Source organism: Batrachochytrium dendrobatidis (assembly GCF_000203795.2).
Source record: "Batrachochytrium dendrobatidis JAM81 unplaced genomic scaffold BATDEscaffold_1, whole genome shotgun sequence".
Taxonomy (NCBI): Eukaryota; Fungi; Chytridiomycota; class Chytridiomycetes; order Rhizophydiales; genus Batrachochytrium; species Batrachochytrium dendrobatidis.
The window spans coordinates 3,878,057-3,898,437 of NW_006281099.1; the positions used below are offsets into that span (position 1 = coordinate 3,878,057).

Below are 20,381 nucleotides of genomic sequence, written 5' to 3' on the forward strand. Positions count from 1 at the left end.
CGTAACAGTTGATGGGAAAGTGTCCGGGATTCAAAAAATTTCATTTTATTCTCAACTCGCCCAATCTCAAAATATTCGATATTTTATTGTATTGTATTCAAACATTTTAGTATATGCTAATGCCAACAAATAAAGAAAAGCAAATAAACACTGGAGCAATGGTAAAGATAAATGGGTTTGAATCGTACTGGCCACCATCCGAATATCTAAATTCAAATGCAGAAAGCGACAATACGAAAAGTATGAGGGGTTATAGGAGTAAAACAACTAGGCACGGTTGACCATCAAAAGTAAAATTAATATAGATTGCCGTCATCCGTCTTTTACAAAATAAAGTGTTGGAAACTTCAATTAATGCTGGGAAAACTTGAGATAAAAGTTGATGATAACGGCAAGAAATAGAGAAAACACGAGAACAGTGGGGCCAACACGGTCGTCGTATGGGCCAGCATCGCGGGTACGAATCTTGTGTGCACGCCATTGAAACAGCAGCAGAGCATAAATCATAAACATCATCGACACAAGAGTAAAGACCAATCCAGAAATCTGGCCCACTGCATCACCAAAATTGAGAAGACCGAGTGCAAGGCCACCAAGAACAATGCAGAAATGCAGCCATGAAAGAAAAGTACGTTCGTTGGCAAAAAACACCTTGGGCTCTACACGCACAGGAAGCGCAATCCGTTTTTGCAAATGTTGAGTAGGAATGCCATTGGCAGTGACTGATGGAGGAGCTTGGAAAATAGATCCCATGCCCATTCCAGTCCACCAATTGATTGCGGGCTGTGGCTTGCGTGGTGCACTCGAGCCACGACCAAGAAGTGGAGAGGTTTCTCTAGAATCATCATCATCACACTGATGATCCCTGTTGTTTGAACCAAAAGTGGATGGACCACCCTCATCAATAAGAACTTCAATACGGTCCTCTCCTGAAGTATCGCTTCCGTTTTTAAGATTAAGTTTAGAACGTTTGGGGCGAGTTTCAATAAATGTGCTGACACTGGCAGGCCGAGCTGGAGCAGGCTTGCGAATATCTCTGTCCATCTGAGGAAGCCAAAAAGGCAAAAGAGAAACACGATTTTCAAGCAGAGTAGACACACCGTGAATAAACTTGGAGAATTTGGGAACCTCTTCAACAAGATGGCTGTTGATCAGCTCTGTGACCCACGCAGGAGCCTCAGTGCCGTGCTGAGTCTGAAGTTTTACCTCCAAAACGGCATAGGGAAAAGCACATAGATCCTCTTCTGGCAAATGAGAAAAGGGGGCAATGGTGCCAGCATCCATGCGACGCCAGTTGTCACCAGAACGAGGACGACCAAAGTTGTCCTCTCGAATCATGGTAAGCTCGGTATCAAGAGAAATACGAACACGAGCATCTCCAGGCAGTTGGAAAGCAGTGCGATTGTAAAAGGTGCGAACCATGGGTTTCAGTCCCTTGACGCCAACAGTTTGCTGCACCTGAGATGAGAGTGCTTGGAGCTCCTCAAGATCCTTTTCAGACTTGAGTCCGCGCACGCGCATCTTTTCAATGGTACGATCCATAGTATAGTCACCCTTGAGGTAGGCATTCACGTATTTTTCTTTGATAGAAAATCGAGCCTTTATTGAAGTCTCTCCGGTCCAGTCTTCACGATGGGTCTTGCGCTCAACAAAAACCTCGGTTTGATCCATGTTTCCATACCAACGCAGACGAATAGCTTCAGCACCCTCATGCTTTTCCAAACGACCAAGATATAGATCAAACGAATCGTTATCAAAATAAATTGAAGAAATGGCTGGATCTGCAGCCTTGCTGTCCTTGGAAGCAAATACAAGAACGGGAAGATTCTTGAGAATGTGAATTTTAACTTCAGTGACATTGTCTGGATGCACCCAATACTTGGTTGTGCGACGAACATAGCTTTGCGAAGCGCCAGATGGAGGAGCAGTCTTTGCACTTTTGCCGCCAGTTCGAAGCGTGTCGTAGATACCAGAAAGGCGAATAATCATGCTGTCAAAGTTTTGCTTGTAAAAGGGCTTTGCGTTTAAACGAACCATGAACATAGTCTTGAGAACATACGATGTATGCTTATCATGCTTTTTGAGAATCTAGTTGTAAAGATTGAAAATGTGTTGGTTCAAAAACGATTAGCAACACAGCTGTATTAAAAAACCAACAGGCTATCATGTATACATGAGTATAGTTTTGTATCTGAATGCATTGGAGAATAATGAGTAGAATTTGTACTTGAAAAAGCGCAAGATTGAAACCAAGTCATTTCAGATCGTGTTGCTGATCTACCCGAAAACAAGGGTCAAAGTATAGAATTGCGGCATCTTGGCCAATCCAACAAAAGAATTCAAAACGTGGTTTGATCAATGTGGAAACAATATGAATTGGCCAATGCCGTTAGACGAAAACACGCGAGGGAGTGCCTCGCCATTCCCTCAACATGTCATCATCAACCAATCAAAATTCAGAAAAAGCCACGTGCAGTCAAAACCAGCGGAGTCTTTAAACTATACTGGAGCATGTTTTGAAATTTTTTTAGGGTAGACAAATTCACAAATATCCACAATCAATCCAATTTGCAAGAACCATAGAACAGGTGCAAAGCCCCAATTGGTTTCATAGTAATCGATGGCTGATCTGTTTGAGATGCTTAGCTCTGCAGTTACGGGTAAACTGATCCAACGCTGAATGAAGAGCCAATCAAAAATGCTAGATTGGACACACCCATCTTGCAACAATGTGACATGGCCATAGCGGTCATCATCAAATTGGCTGAGAAAGGAAATAACTACAGGCCATTCCATAACTAGTATACGAAAAAAATGACCAGTAGTATTGTCGTATCGACAAATTATAGCAAACATGGTAGATTACCATGATAGATTGTGTAACAGAGGCGTATAATGCCGAATGCTCACTCACAATATGTTTGAAAAAAAACAGTGTACACAGTGATGGCAATCATTACCTTTAGGAATCCAGAGTAATTCAAACGCACAAACTTGGATAGCTCGCCCACCTCGATAGTAATACGCGAGATCTCATCCTCGACAAGCTGGAAACGGCCGTCATCAATCTCTGTGCCTTCAGCTTCGGAACTCTTGATAACTGCATCGACCGATGTTTCACAATGCTGGACACGGCGACTAAGTTCATCTGCTTTGATCTGGCAAAAAGAGTTTACCTATTCAACAGCGAATTGTAATTCCAATTAAGCAGCATGTTAGTAATCCATAGCAGCACTCTTCCAAATCTGCCTGTCAAACATTCTATTTGCCATGCATTGAGGATTTGGTCACTGAAAAGCCAGTTGTCCAATTCAAGGAATTATGCCATGATTAAAAAGGGCGACCACTGCATAAACATCAAAACTCCAACTCACCTTCTCAAGCTCTCTCTCAAGTGCCTCGACAAACACAGCCTCGTGCTTCTCTGAAAACTGTGCATCTGCCGTTCCAGTCTTGAGTAGATGTTTTAATTCATCGTAGTCACTACAAGGCAAATCAAAATCATGTTTGTGTGTTAATATGTAAATAGCCCAATTTGATAAGATGAACAAGTTAGGTTTGTCAAGGAATTCAGATGCTATTAGTCTAGTGACTCGCTATGAACCACCAAAAGCCTGGACAACATTGTATAATATAAACCAAGTGCTGATACGGCAACAGCAGTGCAATAAGTATATCCACTGGTATCAACAAACTAAGAATCGCAAGTAACCTACAGATAGTAAAACTTCCACTCTGGATTTAGAGCATTGGTGAGCTGCGTGCCAAACTTCATAATTCACTGCTTCACACTGCGAAATTTAAATTTGTCGAGGAAAGCTGATAGTCGCGGGACGGGTTTTGTAGGCAAAACAGCAGCAATGGTCACGTGATTTATGCATTTACTTGCTTGGTAAATCCAATCTTGAATATCAGTTCCTCATTACTAGCATGTCTATACAATACCGCAGCTTAAATAGGAATCAACATAACCAGTTCTTTTTGACTCCATCAAGCTGAAACTTGATGCTTTTTTGGCTGTATGCTCATCAAAACTACAACTAGCATTGAGGAGCCTCGTTTGAAGTGGCACAGTCGAGCGCGTCCAACAAGGTTCTGAAACACGCTGAAATCAATCTAGTGACAAAAGGGATGATAATGGAAATAAATGAAAAGCTGTCAGTAACCATTGCCGTCAATGATCATGTATTTGGGAATTGTTCACGTAAAATTCATTCAACTGCACTTTTGTGTGATGGATTAGGTTGCTTTCTTGATGTTGTTTTGCATATCTCAGTAAATTATGTGTTGATTTGAATGGCATGATCATCTATTAATAGTTTTTCCTGGATCTCAGTCAGCTTACTAAACAACCTGCTGATTCTCTTGATTCAATACAGTACTCACTCATTTTGTCTTGTTCTGACACGATCTTCAGCATCACACCTATATTGAGTCTGCACATTAACCTGAAACAATCGTGCAGCTTTACAAACGGATAACTCCCGTTTTTGAAATGCTGCAACAGCTGCTTGTTCGATGCTGTCTGAATGCTTTCGAAACATGATCAAAGTGGAGTTTTCTATACAACCAAAAATATACTTTTTTCCCGTTTTTATCTCCTCTGTCAATAGCTTTAAACTTTCCCAAGCTTTAATTTCTATTCTATTAGTTACTTGTATTATACTGCATATATATTCAAATCAAATGGATTGTCTCTGCCAAGAGCTTCTCTGTCATATCTTTGCTTTTATCCCAACTCATTCAAGACTCGCTCTTGCATTGGTCTGTAAATCGTGGGCTGCTGCTGTTGCCGATTGTCGTTCTTTGACTTTGCTTGCCACTCCGAAAATGGCATCCGTTGGTCTTGACAAAATACTGTCTAGGTTTCATTGCTTACAGAGTCTTTTTGTAAGTGTATCATTTAGCACAATCGCCTTTTAATGGTAGCCCATATACTGTTAGACTGACACGTTTATCATTCTGAATACATAGTTAAAGTTGATTGATAACACAGATGAAATGATGCATGCTTTAGTTAGTCTGGGGTCGTCATTTAGTGGTCATGACTCTATTCGCTATATACACTCTGACACCTCCTCAGTGATTTATGGACTATCTCGATCGCCTCAACTGGAACGCTTAGTGATGCAGGAAGGATTTTCTATGCCCATTCCTCACATGCTATCCATGAAAGATAATGGTCTTGAAATGGTTTTTGTTCAGTTGGCGTGCACCTTGAAATATCTGGAGATTGACTGTCCATTGCTCTGGGCTATTTATCGCTTCAGTGAATTAAATCGATGTTTTCGTCATGCAAATGTCAATCAAATTGAACTTCCTAGCGACGATGATGACAGTAGCGACGATGATAATGCAACTGTCATCACTCATAATTCAGATGACTCATTTTTGCTATCCAATCAAAATGTATCAGCATTATCTGATGAAGATCCTTCCAAATCCATACTACGTACTTCGTGTCCTCAAGAGCCTGCAATCACTAAACTCACAATCAAGTCACTCCACACATCTTCATTTCGCGATTTTTTTCGAGGATGGATTGGCTGCCAAAAACTAAACGCACTTGTTTACTTGCATCTTTCTACTGATGAAGTTTCCATCTCTTCAAAGCATATGGCAATTCTGTCCAATTCTGCTCCAAACCTTCAAAGCCTTGTTTTAACCAATTGCAATATCCGATCTGACAACATTACAAACTTTGTGTGCGCTCTTCCTCCAACAATCACACTACTGCATCTCCTTTCATGCAACATTCAAATTGGTCCAGTTTTGTCAGTAACGACCAACATTGCTCAAGCACTAGTGTTGTGCATAACGCAAGTTTTAGAAAACTTGGAGAATCTTGAAATAAATCATTGCCGATTGGCATATGATGAAGCTGCATTCATAAACGCTACTATACTGGCTAGCAATAATCATATGGCGGCCGTGAATGCACTCAAAAACATCAAACCCAAGTTGAAACACCTTACACTTTTGGGATTCGGACGTCAAATGCCAGATGTTCGCTTTATTTTGCAGTTTCCATTAGTAACGCTCAAGCTAGATGATATTTCACCGAGTTTAATTGAATCTGCATTGCCATTTGCTGGGATGAATATGGAATCGAGACAGGAAACCGGGAGCACATCACAAGCAGAATCAACTAATGAACTAGCCAGTCTTACTTGGCTAGAATTGTGTCAACACTTGCCAAATTTGGTGGATCTGGATTTGCGATGTACTCGGATATCAGCAAATTTACAACGCGCCAGAGACTCTGATTTGGCATACGAATCTCGGACTCCCAGTGTAAAAGCAATTGCATCGCTGACCCAACTTAAATATCTTTCTATTTACGCACCATCATCCATACCCGCTGTGTGCTACATCTTGGACTCTCAGCCGGGTCTTCAGGAACTCAAACTTAATTACATTCCTTGTGATGGCTACTTATATCCTCAAGAAAAATTGCTGAATCTTGCACAGTTGAACAGTCTATCGCTTCATAGTCATGGTAACGATTCCGCCTATATCATCCAAATCCTTGCACTTTTGATTACGCCAAAATCTCCAAAACTATCTAGTATACACTTGAGTTCCACTAAACCAATGCTTAAATCGCATCACACCAACGACGTATATGATATCAATGCAGACAATTGGATTTCAATTACCAACAGTCCTAAGAAATCGCTACAAACAGACACGTCGGCGTTTGAAATGAGCTGCAGCACTTTACGTTCAATGCTTTCCCAATGCAGATGCTTGAAATCGTTAAAGCTTGTTGGGTTTAAAATTGATCCGGATGCGCTAGTTTGGATGTCTACTCCCATCGACTTGAACTGTAGTATTAACCCATATAGTTATTATTTGGAAACATTGGAGTTTACGTTACCGGAGCCATCGATTCCAATTGTATTTACATTACTTGAAGGTCTACCCAATTTAACAGAGTTTAACATGTGTGTTGAAAGTATTGATCAGTCATTGCGATCATATACTGTTGGTTGTGAGCATGCTACCTCGGATACATTACTATCAAACAGTGAACCGACTACATCCGCTAGTACTACTAGGCAATCAGCAACAGAGACGACGTATAGATATCATCAAAACAATAGTTTTACAGATCGTATGTATTCTACTGACAATGTGCTACCATCTGTAGTTGTCACGAGCACAATCGGTACACAGACAAGTCTATCCAGTGACGATGATAACCGCACAGAGATTGATTCTAATGCCAGTATTAGTACCGAATCAGTGTCGTCTTTTGAGGACAACGAGGACTATGATGAGTGGCGTGAATTATTTTGCAACACTTTTACCAAGAATCTCAAAGCCACGGCGTGGTGGTTATCCAAATGCAAAGTGTGGACACATAATCGCAAGCAACAGCAATCTCGTATGACGATAATCCGTCGAATTTTAACTGCAAGAAGGCAGCAATTTATCGACAATCAATCGCAAGAAGCGAGTGTCAATGGAGCCGAAAATAATAGCGATCTTTAGTTGCACTTGCGTAAAATGTAATATTTGTATTTATCTTGCAGTGATTGCCTTGAATAAACAATGATTGAATATTCGTTTATTTCTTCCGAGATTGACTGTTCCAATTGGCAACCTTATTTAGTACGCCATTTACATGAATACAGTCGCAAGTGATTTCTATCAACACTTTTTAGTATAAACTAGAAAAGCCAACAATCTAGTTTGTTGCATTGTAATAAAACCCATTTTTATTTTACTGCAACTGCAGTTTAACTCTGGAATAGAATGACAATTACTGTTCAAGTTGAACTTGAACCAACTGTAAAAAGATTGGCACGTTGCTGCCAAAGTTGAAAAAGTGCATTTAAAAGGCTTAAATTTTATTAGAAACTGCAAAACAGTCGATAGCTTTTTTGACACATTCAACAGCCAATTGCAAGATTATCTTGAAATCCTCTGCAGTCTTTTTGTCAACTTTCCAGACTAATTCGATTCATTAGCAGCCATGAGTTGGGGTCGAGTTGCAAGCACTACAGCTTCTAATATGATCTCAAAATCTACAACTGTTTCTGTTTTTAAACCCAACTATGCATTACGGCCTATTACAGCCATAAACCGCACTGGACAATTATCGACACCAGATTTCATTACTCGAACTTATTCAGCAGGCACATCCGAGTCCATTCCGTACGATATTTGCTTGTTGGTTGAGAAAAAGTAAGCTGTTTTATGCATGTCTGCTTTGTTTGAATTGATTATACTGTTTTATATCAGATAATGTGCTTATGGATTCATACTGCTAGTGCTGACCAAACACCGCAATCTCGACTCTTGGAAGCCTCATTGGCACATGTTTCCGAGCATGGATGGACGTTGCAAGCAATCCGCCAAGGAGCAAGATCGCTCGGATACACTGATGTTACTCATGGGTTACTTACTCGTGGTCCCATTGAACTAGTCGAGTACTTTATCCAGTCACGTACAAAAATGATTGGACCTGCACTTGCCAAGGAACAGGTTGATCTATCTCAGTGAGTAAAGGCAATGTTGTTTGCATGCCATGGTTGTTTGGTTTATACTGAGATTGATATATTTGTAGGATGGGAGTGACTGCACGAGTAAGAACAGCATGTATTGCTCGTTTAATGATGACTGGTCCATATATTCACAAATGGCCGCAGGTTAGATTATAGTTTGAATTGATTCAAATCCCCTAATTGATATTGATGAACCTGATTTCAAATTGATACTTTTTACAATACAGGCCATTGCGTTACTTTCTCAGCCACAGAATCTGGCCAATACTGCGAGGGATTTAGGTGGTCTTGTCGACGAGATTTGGTTTCTTGCTGGTGACAGATCTGTAGATGCAAGTTTGAGAAATTGATATTTGCATTTTATTGTAATTTTTAAAAACTCATATGTTGGTATTCTATAGCTTAATTGGTATACCAAGCGATTAATTCTTTCAGGAGTCTACACCTCGTCAGGTAAGCAGAGTAGTTTAGTCTTGACATGTGTATTTTTGTACTTGATTTTCAACTGATACAATACTTGAACAATATGTATTAGAATTGTTTATGACGACAGACAAGTCAAAAGGGTTTGAGCAAACCTACAAATTTCTGGATAGACGTTTAAAGGATGTAGGCGGATTTGGCAAAGCCGTATCGGATGTTAGCAATGTGGTGAATTTTGGAGTTCGATCAGCCATGGGCATCCTTCAATCTGTAAGTAGTGCAGTAGATCTGCCAACAGTATGATTTTGAGTCGTGAATACTAAATATATTTGAAATATTAGACTGGATTCAAAAGACCTTTTTCACCGTAGTTGAGCAGCAGAGAAACCATTTCAAATAAAAGAATTGAGAATGATTGAACAATCTTGTAAAGCCAGAGTTTAAATCTTTCCCCGACACATTGCAAAGGTGGTCAAATCTGTCAATATAAGATTGATTGCATTCTTGGTATGTTGTGCATATATTTTAGTATTCATACAGCATCTTGTGGATTGCATTGGACATTCCTGGTTGAATACCAAATGGATTCAAGCCTGTTCGCTGTGCTTTGTACAAGAATCGACTTGTTACAAACATCAAACCATCGATTTGCTTTCTTATCCAACAAGATCATCTGAACTAACCACCAAGTTGTCTGCGGATCAGCAACTGTTAATATCTTAGTGTCTGGTTCAGTGACCATAACGGTCTACTCTTGTCAATCCAATTCTTAAGCATTGGCTAACCCAACCACAGCAACAACTTTACAATGGAATCCAGAGAGCAACAGCTGGAACGCACTAAACAGAAGCTACAGCGCTTCAGGAATTCACGAGCCCCTGGAGCATACTCGGTTCATTCGGCTATTTCGTCGTCATCTACAGTTCATGGTCAGCCATTGAGTGGACTGGGTCTTGTGTCCAAGTCTAGCAATGGATCCCTTAAACGCACTGATGCACATTCGGTTACTTCAGACATCGAAGTGCAGCCTGCATCTAGTATAGCATCATCATCTGAAATGTCAGACACTAGACGTCAAATTATGAATCTACCATCCACTGTATCACTCAAGTCATTGAGTCGTCAGACATCTCGTTCTCAGCTGAGAACGGATCTAGACCATGATTTTACATCTAATTATTCTGAATGTGAATCAAAAATATCAGCTACTTCCATGGTTGGTATCGACTTGGAAACTGATCCTAATTTAGCAGAAATTGACAGACTTGTCTTGTATGACGGTGCCAATGATTCTATCAGGTACATATTTATTATACCAAGTTTCTGTTGATTAAATTTAGCTTATCGATTACTTCAAATGCTAGGTCTTCAAGTATCAGGGCAGATTCTCCATCAACCCAATCAGTAATGAAATCAAAGCAAGATATATTGGTTAGATCTGCTTCTGTTTCTGGTCGTCGTGACTCGATCCAAAGCAGTATTCATGAATCTCAACGTGTAAGAATGATGACTTGCATTTTCAACTATTTATACACTCCAGTAAATTAACATTGGATAATTTTTCTCAACATTAAGCTACATTCACAAGAAGAGCAGCTTCAAAAAATTCATGGTCAGTATATATCACGTATTGAGAAGCTTGAGGCCGAGCTAGACGAGTATCGAAGCAAATATGACACTGAGCTGAATACCCTTGGCAGGCATAACCATAATTTAAAGGCTGCTTTACAAACTGCCGAGATTAGATCTGCTGAACTCGATATGCAATTTGAACGTGACTATGGCGAGGTGGAGGAAAATCGTATGCGCACACGTCTGCTTGAAGAGGATAATGCAATGTTGAATCAACAACGTGAGATGCTTGAGATGCAACTTGAAAACGCTCTTTCTGTAAATAAGCCCATATCATCTTTGGTCCCGGATAATAATTTATCAGAAGTAGAGTTGTTGCAAAATCAGCTATTGGAGTATCAGTCAATGACAGAAACACTAAAACAAGGAGCACACGAAGCACATCTTCAGATTACTGAATTGATAAGCGCCAAACACGTACTGGAGGAAACAGTAGAGTCGTTGAAAGGTGATTTTGATCTGATGCCACACGTTGATTCAGATTCTCTCGACACTTGTTCTAAAGAAGTTGTGCAGCTGCAAGACATTATTACCAAGCATAAAGAACATGTAACTTTGCTCAAGGATCAAATTGCTGATCTTGAAACTTGCTTGTTGAACAAAACCAACAGTCACAGAGAACTTGAACTAGAGATTGAAAGACTGACAAGTTTGTTGGCCGAAAGTACAGAAGCGCTGAAACAGGTCGAGGCTCGTCTTGTTGAAGTCGAGTCCAACTCTCTTTTAACCATTGATGGATTTATGCAGCAGATTTCTAGTTTACAAACGGAACTTGCAGCCATAAAGACTCTTGTTCATCCCTCAGCATCCACTAATGTAGAGTCTGGCATTATTGGGGAATTTTTTAATTGCCTCGATGAAACTACCGGTGCCAAAGATGAGATTTCGCAATTGCAGGCGCAGCTTCACGATGCATTGCTTGGACAAAAAGATTTTTCTGACAGACTGGAAGCTGCCAATGAACAGCGCGCTTTACTTCAAATCCAACTTGATGGTATGAATCTTGATCTTTCACACTCGGGTGCCGACTTTTCTTCACAGACACAACAACTTCATGAAAAAATTGAAGAGTTATCTGCCGAAAACTCGCGATTGCAATCAGAGATTGATGCTTTGTATTCCAAAACTACTACCGAGTCTACAAATGCAATTGCAGATTCATCTGACGTCGAGCAGTATCGTATGCTAACCGAACACATGTCTCAGCTGGTAGAAACCACTGCAACATCGGAGCAAGAGCATTTACTCAAAATCGAAAATTTACAAAATACGATCGAGTGGGTTCAAGAAGAAAAACAAACTCTAACTGCCGATTTTGAGCAGCAAATTCAGGTGCTTCAATGTGAACTTTCTACCATCTCTGCCGAACGTGATGCATTGATTGCTAATGCAAAGCATACCAATACTTCTTATGGCAATACTGCTATTGATAAGGATGAGTCCTTTGCGCGTGCTATGGAATTGGAGTTGGAAGTCGAGACATTAAAGACTGATTTGCAATCTGTTCGTGACGAAAATGACACATTAAAACGCCTGTCACAGAAACACAACACAGCGACTACATCTTCCAAAACAATACAACTTTCTCCCATGACTAAACTTGCTGAAGTTACTCAGCCAGATATCCTGTCGGCTCAAGACACAGATGGGTGGGATGAGTTTCCTTTACTTTCTCCTGAAGTTGATGACTTGAAAGTCATAATTGACGATTTAAAAACACAACTGCAGACTATAACTATCGAACGCGATCATCTTGCTTCATGTACAATAACCACTGGATCAGCATCCTCATCTGGTGCTTACGATATGAGTAGTCTTCAAAATGAGTTGATTGCCATTACAACTGAGTCGGATAATCTTAAATCTAAAGCAAATGCTGCTCGTCTTGAACTAGAAACTTTTCGCAAACAGTCAATTGATGATCAAGAGCAGCTGGTTGACACAATGCGTAATCTGACCGAGCGTAACAGCGAGTATCAGATTTTACTGGCAGAGCTGCAAGCCAAAAACGATGCATTATTAAAGCGTACTAGTACACTGGACACGTTGGACGCTAGTGTTTTGACTGATTTCAGCCCCGATTTCGAACAGCTATCTGAAGCATTGAAAAAAATAACAGAGTTGGAAGCTAAAATTGCTAGTATGGAGGCAGACTATTCTGATACTCTTGTACAGTGTGATGATAAAATTCAACAACTGCAGGATCAACTCTGTGCTGCTCAGTCTAAAGTTGTAGAGTCGGCTACAGAATTGGCGAATAGCTCTGATTTGATCAACGAAAAGAAAACCTCTGACGCGCAGCTTGCAGATATAGAAGTGCGTTTGGCAGATCAAACAGTTTTTGCAGAAAAATTGACTCAAAAAATTGTAGAAATGCAGGACGAGCTTAATTATCTTCAAGATGAAAAGCACTATTTTGAAGAGCGCTGTGATGAGCTCCAGTCAATTATTGAATCCAACAACGTCAAATTTGAAAATGAGTTGGCTAAACTTGAAGCTGCTCATTCCAATACATCAAATCAGCTGGACGAGGTGGGAATTGAGCGTAAATCGGAGAATGAATCCACTGCTCTACATATCGAGACTATAAATATGCAGCTCAGTTCATTGAAACAGGAGCGTGATCAATTAGCTGCTTTGCTTGAGCAAGCCCAAAAGGATGCTCTGGCTTCCCGCAGCGAGCTGGACGACGCTATACATGCGTCTCAATCATCTAGCGCTCTAAGCGAAGAAGTTGAGCGTTTGAAAGAGTATATTTTAGTGTTGGAAGATAAAATTGCAACTTTGGAAAATGAGCTGGACATTATGCGTACATCCAGTCAGCAATGGGAGGACTATGCAGCAACATCGCTTGAAGAAACCAACGAGCTGCATGCACAAGAGCTTGCATGTCGTGACGAAAATGAAAGTGCTCTTACACACAAAATTGAGCATCTTTCTGCTCAACTTTTGCAAGCTCAACAGTCTTTTTCTAACACGGAGGATCTAGTCAGCGCTAACGAGGATTTGACTAGTAAAAACAATACCCTTGAAACGACCCTTGAAGATTTACGACATGCCACCGAACTAGAGGTTTTGTCTTTAACCGATAAGCTGCGTGATGTAAATGTCAAGTTTATCGAGGCTCAAGACCAAAGTTCAAAAATGGAATCACAGCTTAAGGAGACGTCGAGTCGATATGACGAACTAGCCCATACGCATGATCAAATTAAATTTGAAAAAGAAGCATTTGAGCGTGATGTACTTTCTCTAAAAGAAAATATTAAGCAACTAGAAGCTTCAATATCCAATAATGAATCTCGCACTTCTCATATTTCTCAAGAAGCAGAGGCACTGAAGCATAATTATGAAAATATAGTTGCTATTCGAGACGATTTGCAACTTCAACTTGAAGCCGCTGATTTGCGCAGCCAGAATCTTGAACAACAGAATATGGAGCATAGGTCACATATAGAGTCTATTTGTACTAGTCAAGAGGCATTGATTGCTGAACGTGACACGCTTACTCAGCAGATACAACAATTGTCGCAGTCCCTTGATGCCGCCAAATTGGATATTGTTCGTTTGAATGATTTTTGTGCAAATGTTGAAAGTGATAAGAGTGCTTTTGGTGATGTTCAGCAGAGACTGGATGAGCATGTGCTGCTAGTGCAGCAATTACAAGCCGACAAAGAAACACTTGTCAACACACTTGATGAAATGCGTGCATCGCAGGATCAGCTGCATGTCGATCTTGATGCTCTTAAAACTCAAAAGAACGAACTAGATATTACTTGTGCTGAAAATGATCAGTACGTTAGCGAATTGACTTTGCAGATACAAGATGCTCAGCAAGCTGTAAACGAATGGCAGGCTTATGCTCAAACTTTTGAAACTGAAAAGTCTGAATGGGAGTCTCGACGCATTGAATTTGAGGATCGTCTTGCCAATATCTCCAATGAGCGTAGTAGCGAAATGGATATAATTATTCAGGAATTGGATCAGGTTAAAAATGAAAAGGAGCAGCTCATGGCTGTTCACAATGAGCAGTCACATGAACTTGCTACATTGGCTCATGAGCACTCTAATCTGAGCAAGCGTATGGCTGAAATTGAACTTGAGCGCTCCGAGATGGAATACGAAATTCAAAACATGCATAAAAGTACGGATGCTTCAAAGGCTACTCAGATTGAACTTGAAAAACTTCAAGAAGAAAGCAGACAACTCCGGTTTAGTATGGAGCAGTCTGAGCAACACTATCAACAGCAACTCGAGAAAAATGCTTTTGACTTTGATTCTTTGCAAGAACGTATTATGCAGTTGACACAGGAGCAAGCTGAGCTTCAGCAAGAAAAAAATGCTCTTCAAGAGGAGTTGAACGTGTTATTAGAATCTCAAACCAAATCAAGAGAGATGGAAGAACATTATCATGAGCTCAAGCTAACCAACGCGCAAATCCAGCAAGAATATCAACAAGTACTGCTACAGTTGCAAACTACAGATTCTCAGCTTACCCGATTTTCAGAGCTTGAGCAACAACTTGCTACCAAAACCGAAGAAATTGATCATTCTTCAAAAGAAATAAGCCAGCTATCACAGGAATTGGAGCTATGCAAACTCGACCACCTCAATGCTGTGAAATCGCTTGCTGAGCGCGATCACGAGCTGTTTGCTGTTCAGGAAAAATATGTTCAGATGGAGCATAGTTTAGAACAGGCTCAATCGCATAAAAAAGCTGAAGTGTCTGACCTTCAATATCAACTTTCTCAATTGTCTGCCAAGGTGCCTGAGCTTGAATCTCATGTTACATATTACTTGGAGAAAATCGCTTTGATGGAAGATGCTGCTCACGCCAGTAATGAAAAGTTGCAACTTGCACAGGAGCAATATGCTGCACTTGAAAAGGAACTATATGATTGTAAACATGAGCTTCATGACAATCATGAAGCTCATTGCGTTGAGATGGATGCATTGAAAGCTAGTCACGAAGACCACAAAATATCATTGAATGCCAATTACGATGAAATATATTCTCAGTTGACATATCAAGCTAACGAGGTACAACGATTGACTATGCTGTTAGAGGAAGCTCAACACAACGTTGCGATGGCTCAAGAACAGCATCGTGATGTCGAGTCTGAGCTGTTATCTATTAAACATGTGCATTCTGAGGCTATCGGGCAGCTAAATACAAACCTAAGTGACCAAGTTGCTGAATTTTCTACTTTAACAGCCAAGGCCCAGCAATTAGAAGCTGAAAATACTTTGTTGAAGCAAAGTGTTGAAAAGTATGTTCAAGAAATCACTCAGCTTCAAGACAGCGTGACTAAAGTGCAAGATGCGTATGATCTCGTCAAGAAAAATCTGGGCGAGACTGAGCTACGCTTATCCGAGTTGAAAGCAGCCAATTTGTTGTCTATTGACAAATCGACCAATGCTGACATACAGACAAAACAATTACAGCAGAATATAGATGATTTGACTAAAAAACTTGCTGATGCTAAACAATCCAAGTCTGAGGTTGTTGTCAAGTTGGAGGAAATGAACGATATCCTTTTACGCAAGGATGGCCAGTTGGAAACTGCCCAGGCAGCCACTGCTGCTGTTAATGCACAATTGGCTTCGTTGCTACAACAACATAAAATTGATTTGGAAATGCATCGCAGCAATTGTGTTCAATCCGACACCTCTGAGCAACTACGATACAAGGCACTCGAGGCCGAGCTTGCGGACACCAAGAATGTTCTTGCAATCACTCAAAACAAACTGCTTTTAGCTCGTCCTTTTACAAATCCTGAACAAGCACTTGCCGATGGAATCACCAATTTGTCAATGACTGGCATGCATGATCGAGGTAATTTTTCATCTGCCGAGCTTCAAAGTTTGCGTGCTGAGATGGCACAGCTAACCAGTGAAAAACAAGCTCTTATCTCTGCGTTAGATGCCAGATCTGAGCATCACGGTACAAAACATACTTCCGCGGCCGTGGAAGTGATTCGACTACAAACGGTGGTTGCTGAATTACAAGGAAAACTTGCAGAGAGTGATCACTTATTGAGTGCATTGCAACCCGCTCTTGACGAGTTGGATAGCAAAAACAGGGAGGTTGAAAAGCTATCACATCTTGTTCGGTCGTTGGGTGTCAAAATGGATGCTAACGGTACTGCTTTGGTTCTTATGCAAGATGAAAGTCCTAAAATTCCTGCAGGTATGCGACAGGTGTCCATTGCCGACCACGCTCTTCTTGAAGCAAAAGCGTGTAATGTTGATCAATCCATGAATCAACTGGAAAGTGCACTTGCATTGATTGAAGAAAATGATGGCGAAATCAAGACATTACGAAATACGATTGAAGAGCTACTGAATAATAGCTTTGCTGGTATGTCAGAGACGCCAGATGGTCCCGATTTAAAGCTTCTTCAAAGACAAATTGATGAGCTGCGCAAGCTATGGTCGCATGAGTTGTCAGCAAACTCTATTCTTCGCAACTTGATTGCAAAAGCACAAGCCGATGCACATCAGTATCAACAAGAATCTCAGTGCAAAATAGCTTCTATGAAAGAAGAGTTTGACGAGTTGGCTCATGTTTGTGAAATTGCACAGCGTGATATAGATGTGGTTCAGCACGAGGCAAAAACCCACGAATTGAATGCTCGGTCAATTGAAAAGCAATTTGAGGATCGTCTCAATACGCAGTACTTTGAGCACCATAATCAGATTGCTGTTCAAGATGAACTTCATACTAAAGAGCGTGCTGCTTTGAACAAGCTGGTGGGGTCGCTTGAAGCTGAGCGTGACCGTCTTGTTTCAGAACTTGCTCGCCTAAAGTCTCGTCAGCAATCGCACTCGACAGATTCAGTTCGTGATAGCGACTTTTTTAAACAAAGATTGGCTGAAAAAGAGGCTATGCTGTTAGAAGCCGAATCCAATCTTCGCCAAGTCGAAATCAAAGTGCGTGACGCCGAGTTTCATATTCGAGACTGTGAGGCTAACATTAAAAAAATGGATCAAGTGCATAAGGATGTTGTTGCTGATTTGGACTCACGTCTTCAGCATTTGAATCTACATTCACAGCTTCTAGAGACAAAACTCAAGGACTCTGAGTTTGCACTTGCCAAAGCTTTGGCAGATGCAGCTCGTGCATCACAGGAAGCTGCCTATTTTTCCGACCGATACCGATCGATGGAGGATACATACAAACAGGTTCCTGGAACTCATCATTTGCAACGAACCCAAGAGGATCACGAGTCGCATCGCCATGCTTGGCTATCCGAGCGAGCACAGCTTGAGACTGAGCTGCGTAAAAAACACATGGAAATACTTGATCGTGATCAAATTCTAATGGAGGAGCGTCAGCGTATGCGTGCCATTGCGGATGAAGAGATTCGTAGTGCTGTTGCTGCTGAACAGCGTCACTCTCGCGACCTTCTTAATGCTCGCATTGGTGAACTTCGATCAAAATATGATACTGCTTTAGATGAGCTACGGGCACAGAAGCGAAAAGTTGAGGAGCAGCTAGATGATACGGAACATATGCTGTTTGAAGAAAGAGATAGCTTGCAACGCCGTCTTTTTGATACGGAGGAAAGAGAGCGTGTTCAGAGTGCTGAGGTTATTATTTTACAGGAGCGTTTAACTCGTAGAGATAAATTACAATCAGACCGACAGACTACTGAGAGTTTGACTGAGCGAGCAGAAAAGTGGCATTGCAAGTCACTGGAACTAGAGATGCGCATTACTCAGCTGGAGCAAGAATTTGATACTGAACGAAGGGATCTTGAAAAGCGTCTAAATGATGCTGTTGTTCAATCTCGGTTGGCTGACCAGCGGTTGACAGATCGAGATGTTTTGTGGACTAATGAGCGGCGCGGATTTGAGCAAGAAATTGATCGTGTTCGTCAGGATGCAGCCAAGCTAGCTTCTCAACTTCGTGCTGAGGATACCAATGGATTATTAAAATCACTTCAAGAGCAAAAAAATGAGATTGAAACGCTGTTGCGTGATCGTGAGGCACGATTAATAGATCTTGAGACTCGATTACAAGATCAAATTGCTAGAAATACAGAAACAACCGAGAATTGGCATCGAGTCGTGGCTCAGTCTCAAGTCATGGAGTCCCGGCTCATTGAGCGCGATGCTCAGCTACGTGAAGCTCAAACAAAGGTACATTCTCTCACTCTACAACTGAGCCAATTTGAAAACAAGGATATTGTTTCTCCGATTGTATCTGAACAGCATCATAGTCAAATGGAAGAGGCCAAACGCCAAGCCGACGCACAAATCAAATTTGAACGTGAACGTGCAAAGCGATTGGCTCTTAAAATTGAAGATTTAAAGAACCGTAATCAGCAACTTAAGCGACAAGTCGAAACTCATAGTCAGCCTATGCAGCTTAACTCACAAGCTGCTGCTGAAGAAATTGAAAGTATGAGGCATGAATTATCCAACCTTAGGATTTCTAATGGCGAAGTGCTTGCCATTTTGCGTGAGATGCTCATAAACACAATTGGTCCTGGCGCCATCGATATTCCTGATTTAGAAGTAAACAAAATTAGATTGAATCTTCCAAAGCTGCGCGAACAATGTAGATCGCTTGTTCAGGAGTTGGTGTATGTGCGAGCTTTGGTAAACCGACTTGTTTTGTGGCGAGGAGATCTAAGATATCAAAAGCTATATTTATCTTTTAAAGTAGATGATCTACTCGAAAGGTAACATTGTTAGAATTTTATGTATATCACTGTAGTGGAAATACTCAACACCTTTTCATTTTACCAGTCAAAAAATGTCGCTATCCTATCTTCATGGGATGGGCGTAATAATGGACAAGCCGGACTTTACAAAGAGTTTGACGCCACGTAGAAAGTTGATCCGATGTATCAATGCTGTTATTGCTGTCCATCGTATCAAGTAAACACTGTTGATTTTCAAAGGATCCATGTTAGATTATCACGTTTTACTAATGCAGTTGATGTTTTGTGTTGTTGATTTAGAATAATGGCAGCACGATGGCAAACGTTTTTGGAAGGAAATGGCAGCTTTAGTTTGGATGAATATCATGGGGCGGAAATAGGCTATAATCAAACAGGTCTTGTTGCGGTATCTACAAAGAACCAATTTTCACGACAATGGTCCTATGGTGAACTGAGTTCTGATGCACAAAACCAGCACGTGAAGGATTTAGAGCGCAATCTACAGCAGGCACGCATGGGTCAGGCTGCAATTGAGGAGCGTTTGAATGAAGAGTTGTACGAAAAGCGAGCAATTGAAATGGAAAACGAACGACTATTACGTGCCCTCAAATATGTAAAAACGTCCTTTTGCTGACTATGTTTGGACGCTAGATAAGCATTATCAAGGCGATATTAACTAGTGATATCGTGTACTTTTTATTTTATTTAGGATCGACATAATCTATCACATATATCTTCCCCAATGCATTTTATTCAGGATCGCATGTCACCCGCTCCGCCTTCTGCCGCAGGCTCTGTTACAAACTCTCTGTATCGTGAAGAACAGGGCCGTCATTCACAACATATACCACATGGCATGATGGACGATCGCCAGTTCACCAGTCAGTTAAATGGTTCGACGTATCCCACTGATCAACGTTGGTCTCAGCAGCCGACCCGATTTCGATGAGTATTCTCGTTTAAAGCAGTTTCAGAATTTAGTTTAAAATATATTGTGCTTAGTGAATAAAACAAGCATTTTATTTGAATTATCAGCCAAGTTTAAATAGGCTTGGTAGATATAGATCTATATTTGATCTAAAGTATTGGCAGAGTTATTTAATCAGTATTGTAGGTTTTGGGATAGCATATTTTTGTGCCCAAT

The 20,381-nt window shown here is 40.8% G+C and overlaps 4 protein-coding genes across 4 annotated transcripts; 3 read left to right on the top strand and 1 right to left on the bottom strand.

Annotated features, from left to right (window-relative positions):
* Window positions 1-67: 67 nt before the first annotated feature.
* On the bottom strand, window positions 68-3,775 carry BATDEDRAFT_18676 (uncharacterized protein; the record flags this gene model as incomplete). The annotated part of the gene is made up of 4 exons (XM_006675137.1): window positions 68-2,088; window positions 2,961-3,176; window positions 3,375-3,483; window positions 3,717-3,775. The coding sequence occupies 4 exons, from the start codon at window positions 3,773-3,775 to the stop codon at window positions 352-354; spliced, it is 2,121 nt and encodes a 706-aa protein (XP_006675200.1). The 3' UTR covers window positions 68-351.
* Window positions 3,776-4,830: 1,055 nt separating this feature from the next.
* On the top strand, window positions 4,831-7,497 carry BATDEDRAFT_22427 (uncharacterized protein; the record flags this gene model as incomplete). The annotated part of the gene is made up of 2 exons (XM_006675503.1): window positions 4,831-4,890; window positions 4,975-7,497. The coding sequence occupies 2 exons, from the start codon at window positions 4,831-4,833 to the stop codon at window positions 7,495-7,497; spliced, it is 2,583 nt and encodes an 860-aa protein (XP_006675566.1).
* Window positions 7,498-8,253: 756 nt separating this feature from the next.
* Window positions 8,254-9,239, top strand: BATDEDRAFT_7910 (uncharacterized protein; the record flags this gene model as incomplete). Its single annotated transcript, XM_006674889.1, has 5 exons — window positions 8,254-8,507; window positions 8,576-8,657; window positions 8,741-8,839; window positions 8,915-8,966; window positions 9,049-9,239. The coding sequence occupies 5 exons, from the start codon at window positions 8,254-8,256 to the stop codon at window positions 9,237-9,239; spliced, it is 678 nt and encodes a 225-aa protein (XP_006674952.1).
* A 505-nt stretch (window positions 9,240-9,744) lies between these two features.
* BATDEDRAFT_22429 (uncharacterized protein) lies at window positions 9,745-20,186 on the top strand (the record flags this gene model as incomplete). The annotated part of the gene is made up of 6 exons (XM_006675504.1): window positions 9,745-10,235; window positions 10,277-10,433; window positions 10,512-19,255; window positions 19,323-19,454; window positions 19,538-19,850; window positions 19,947-20,186. 6 exons carry the CDS (start codon window positions 9,745-9,747, stop codon window positions 20,184-20,186), a joined length of 10,077 nt encoding a protein of 3,358 aa, XP_006675567.1.
* Window positions 20,187-20,381: the final 195 nt, after the last annotated feature.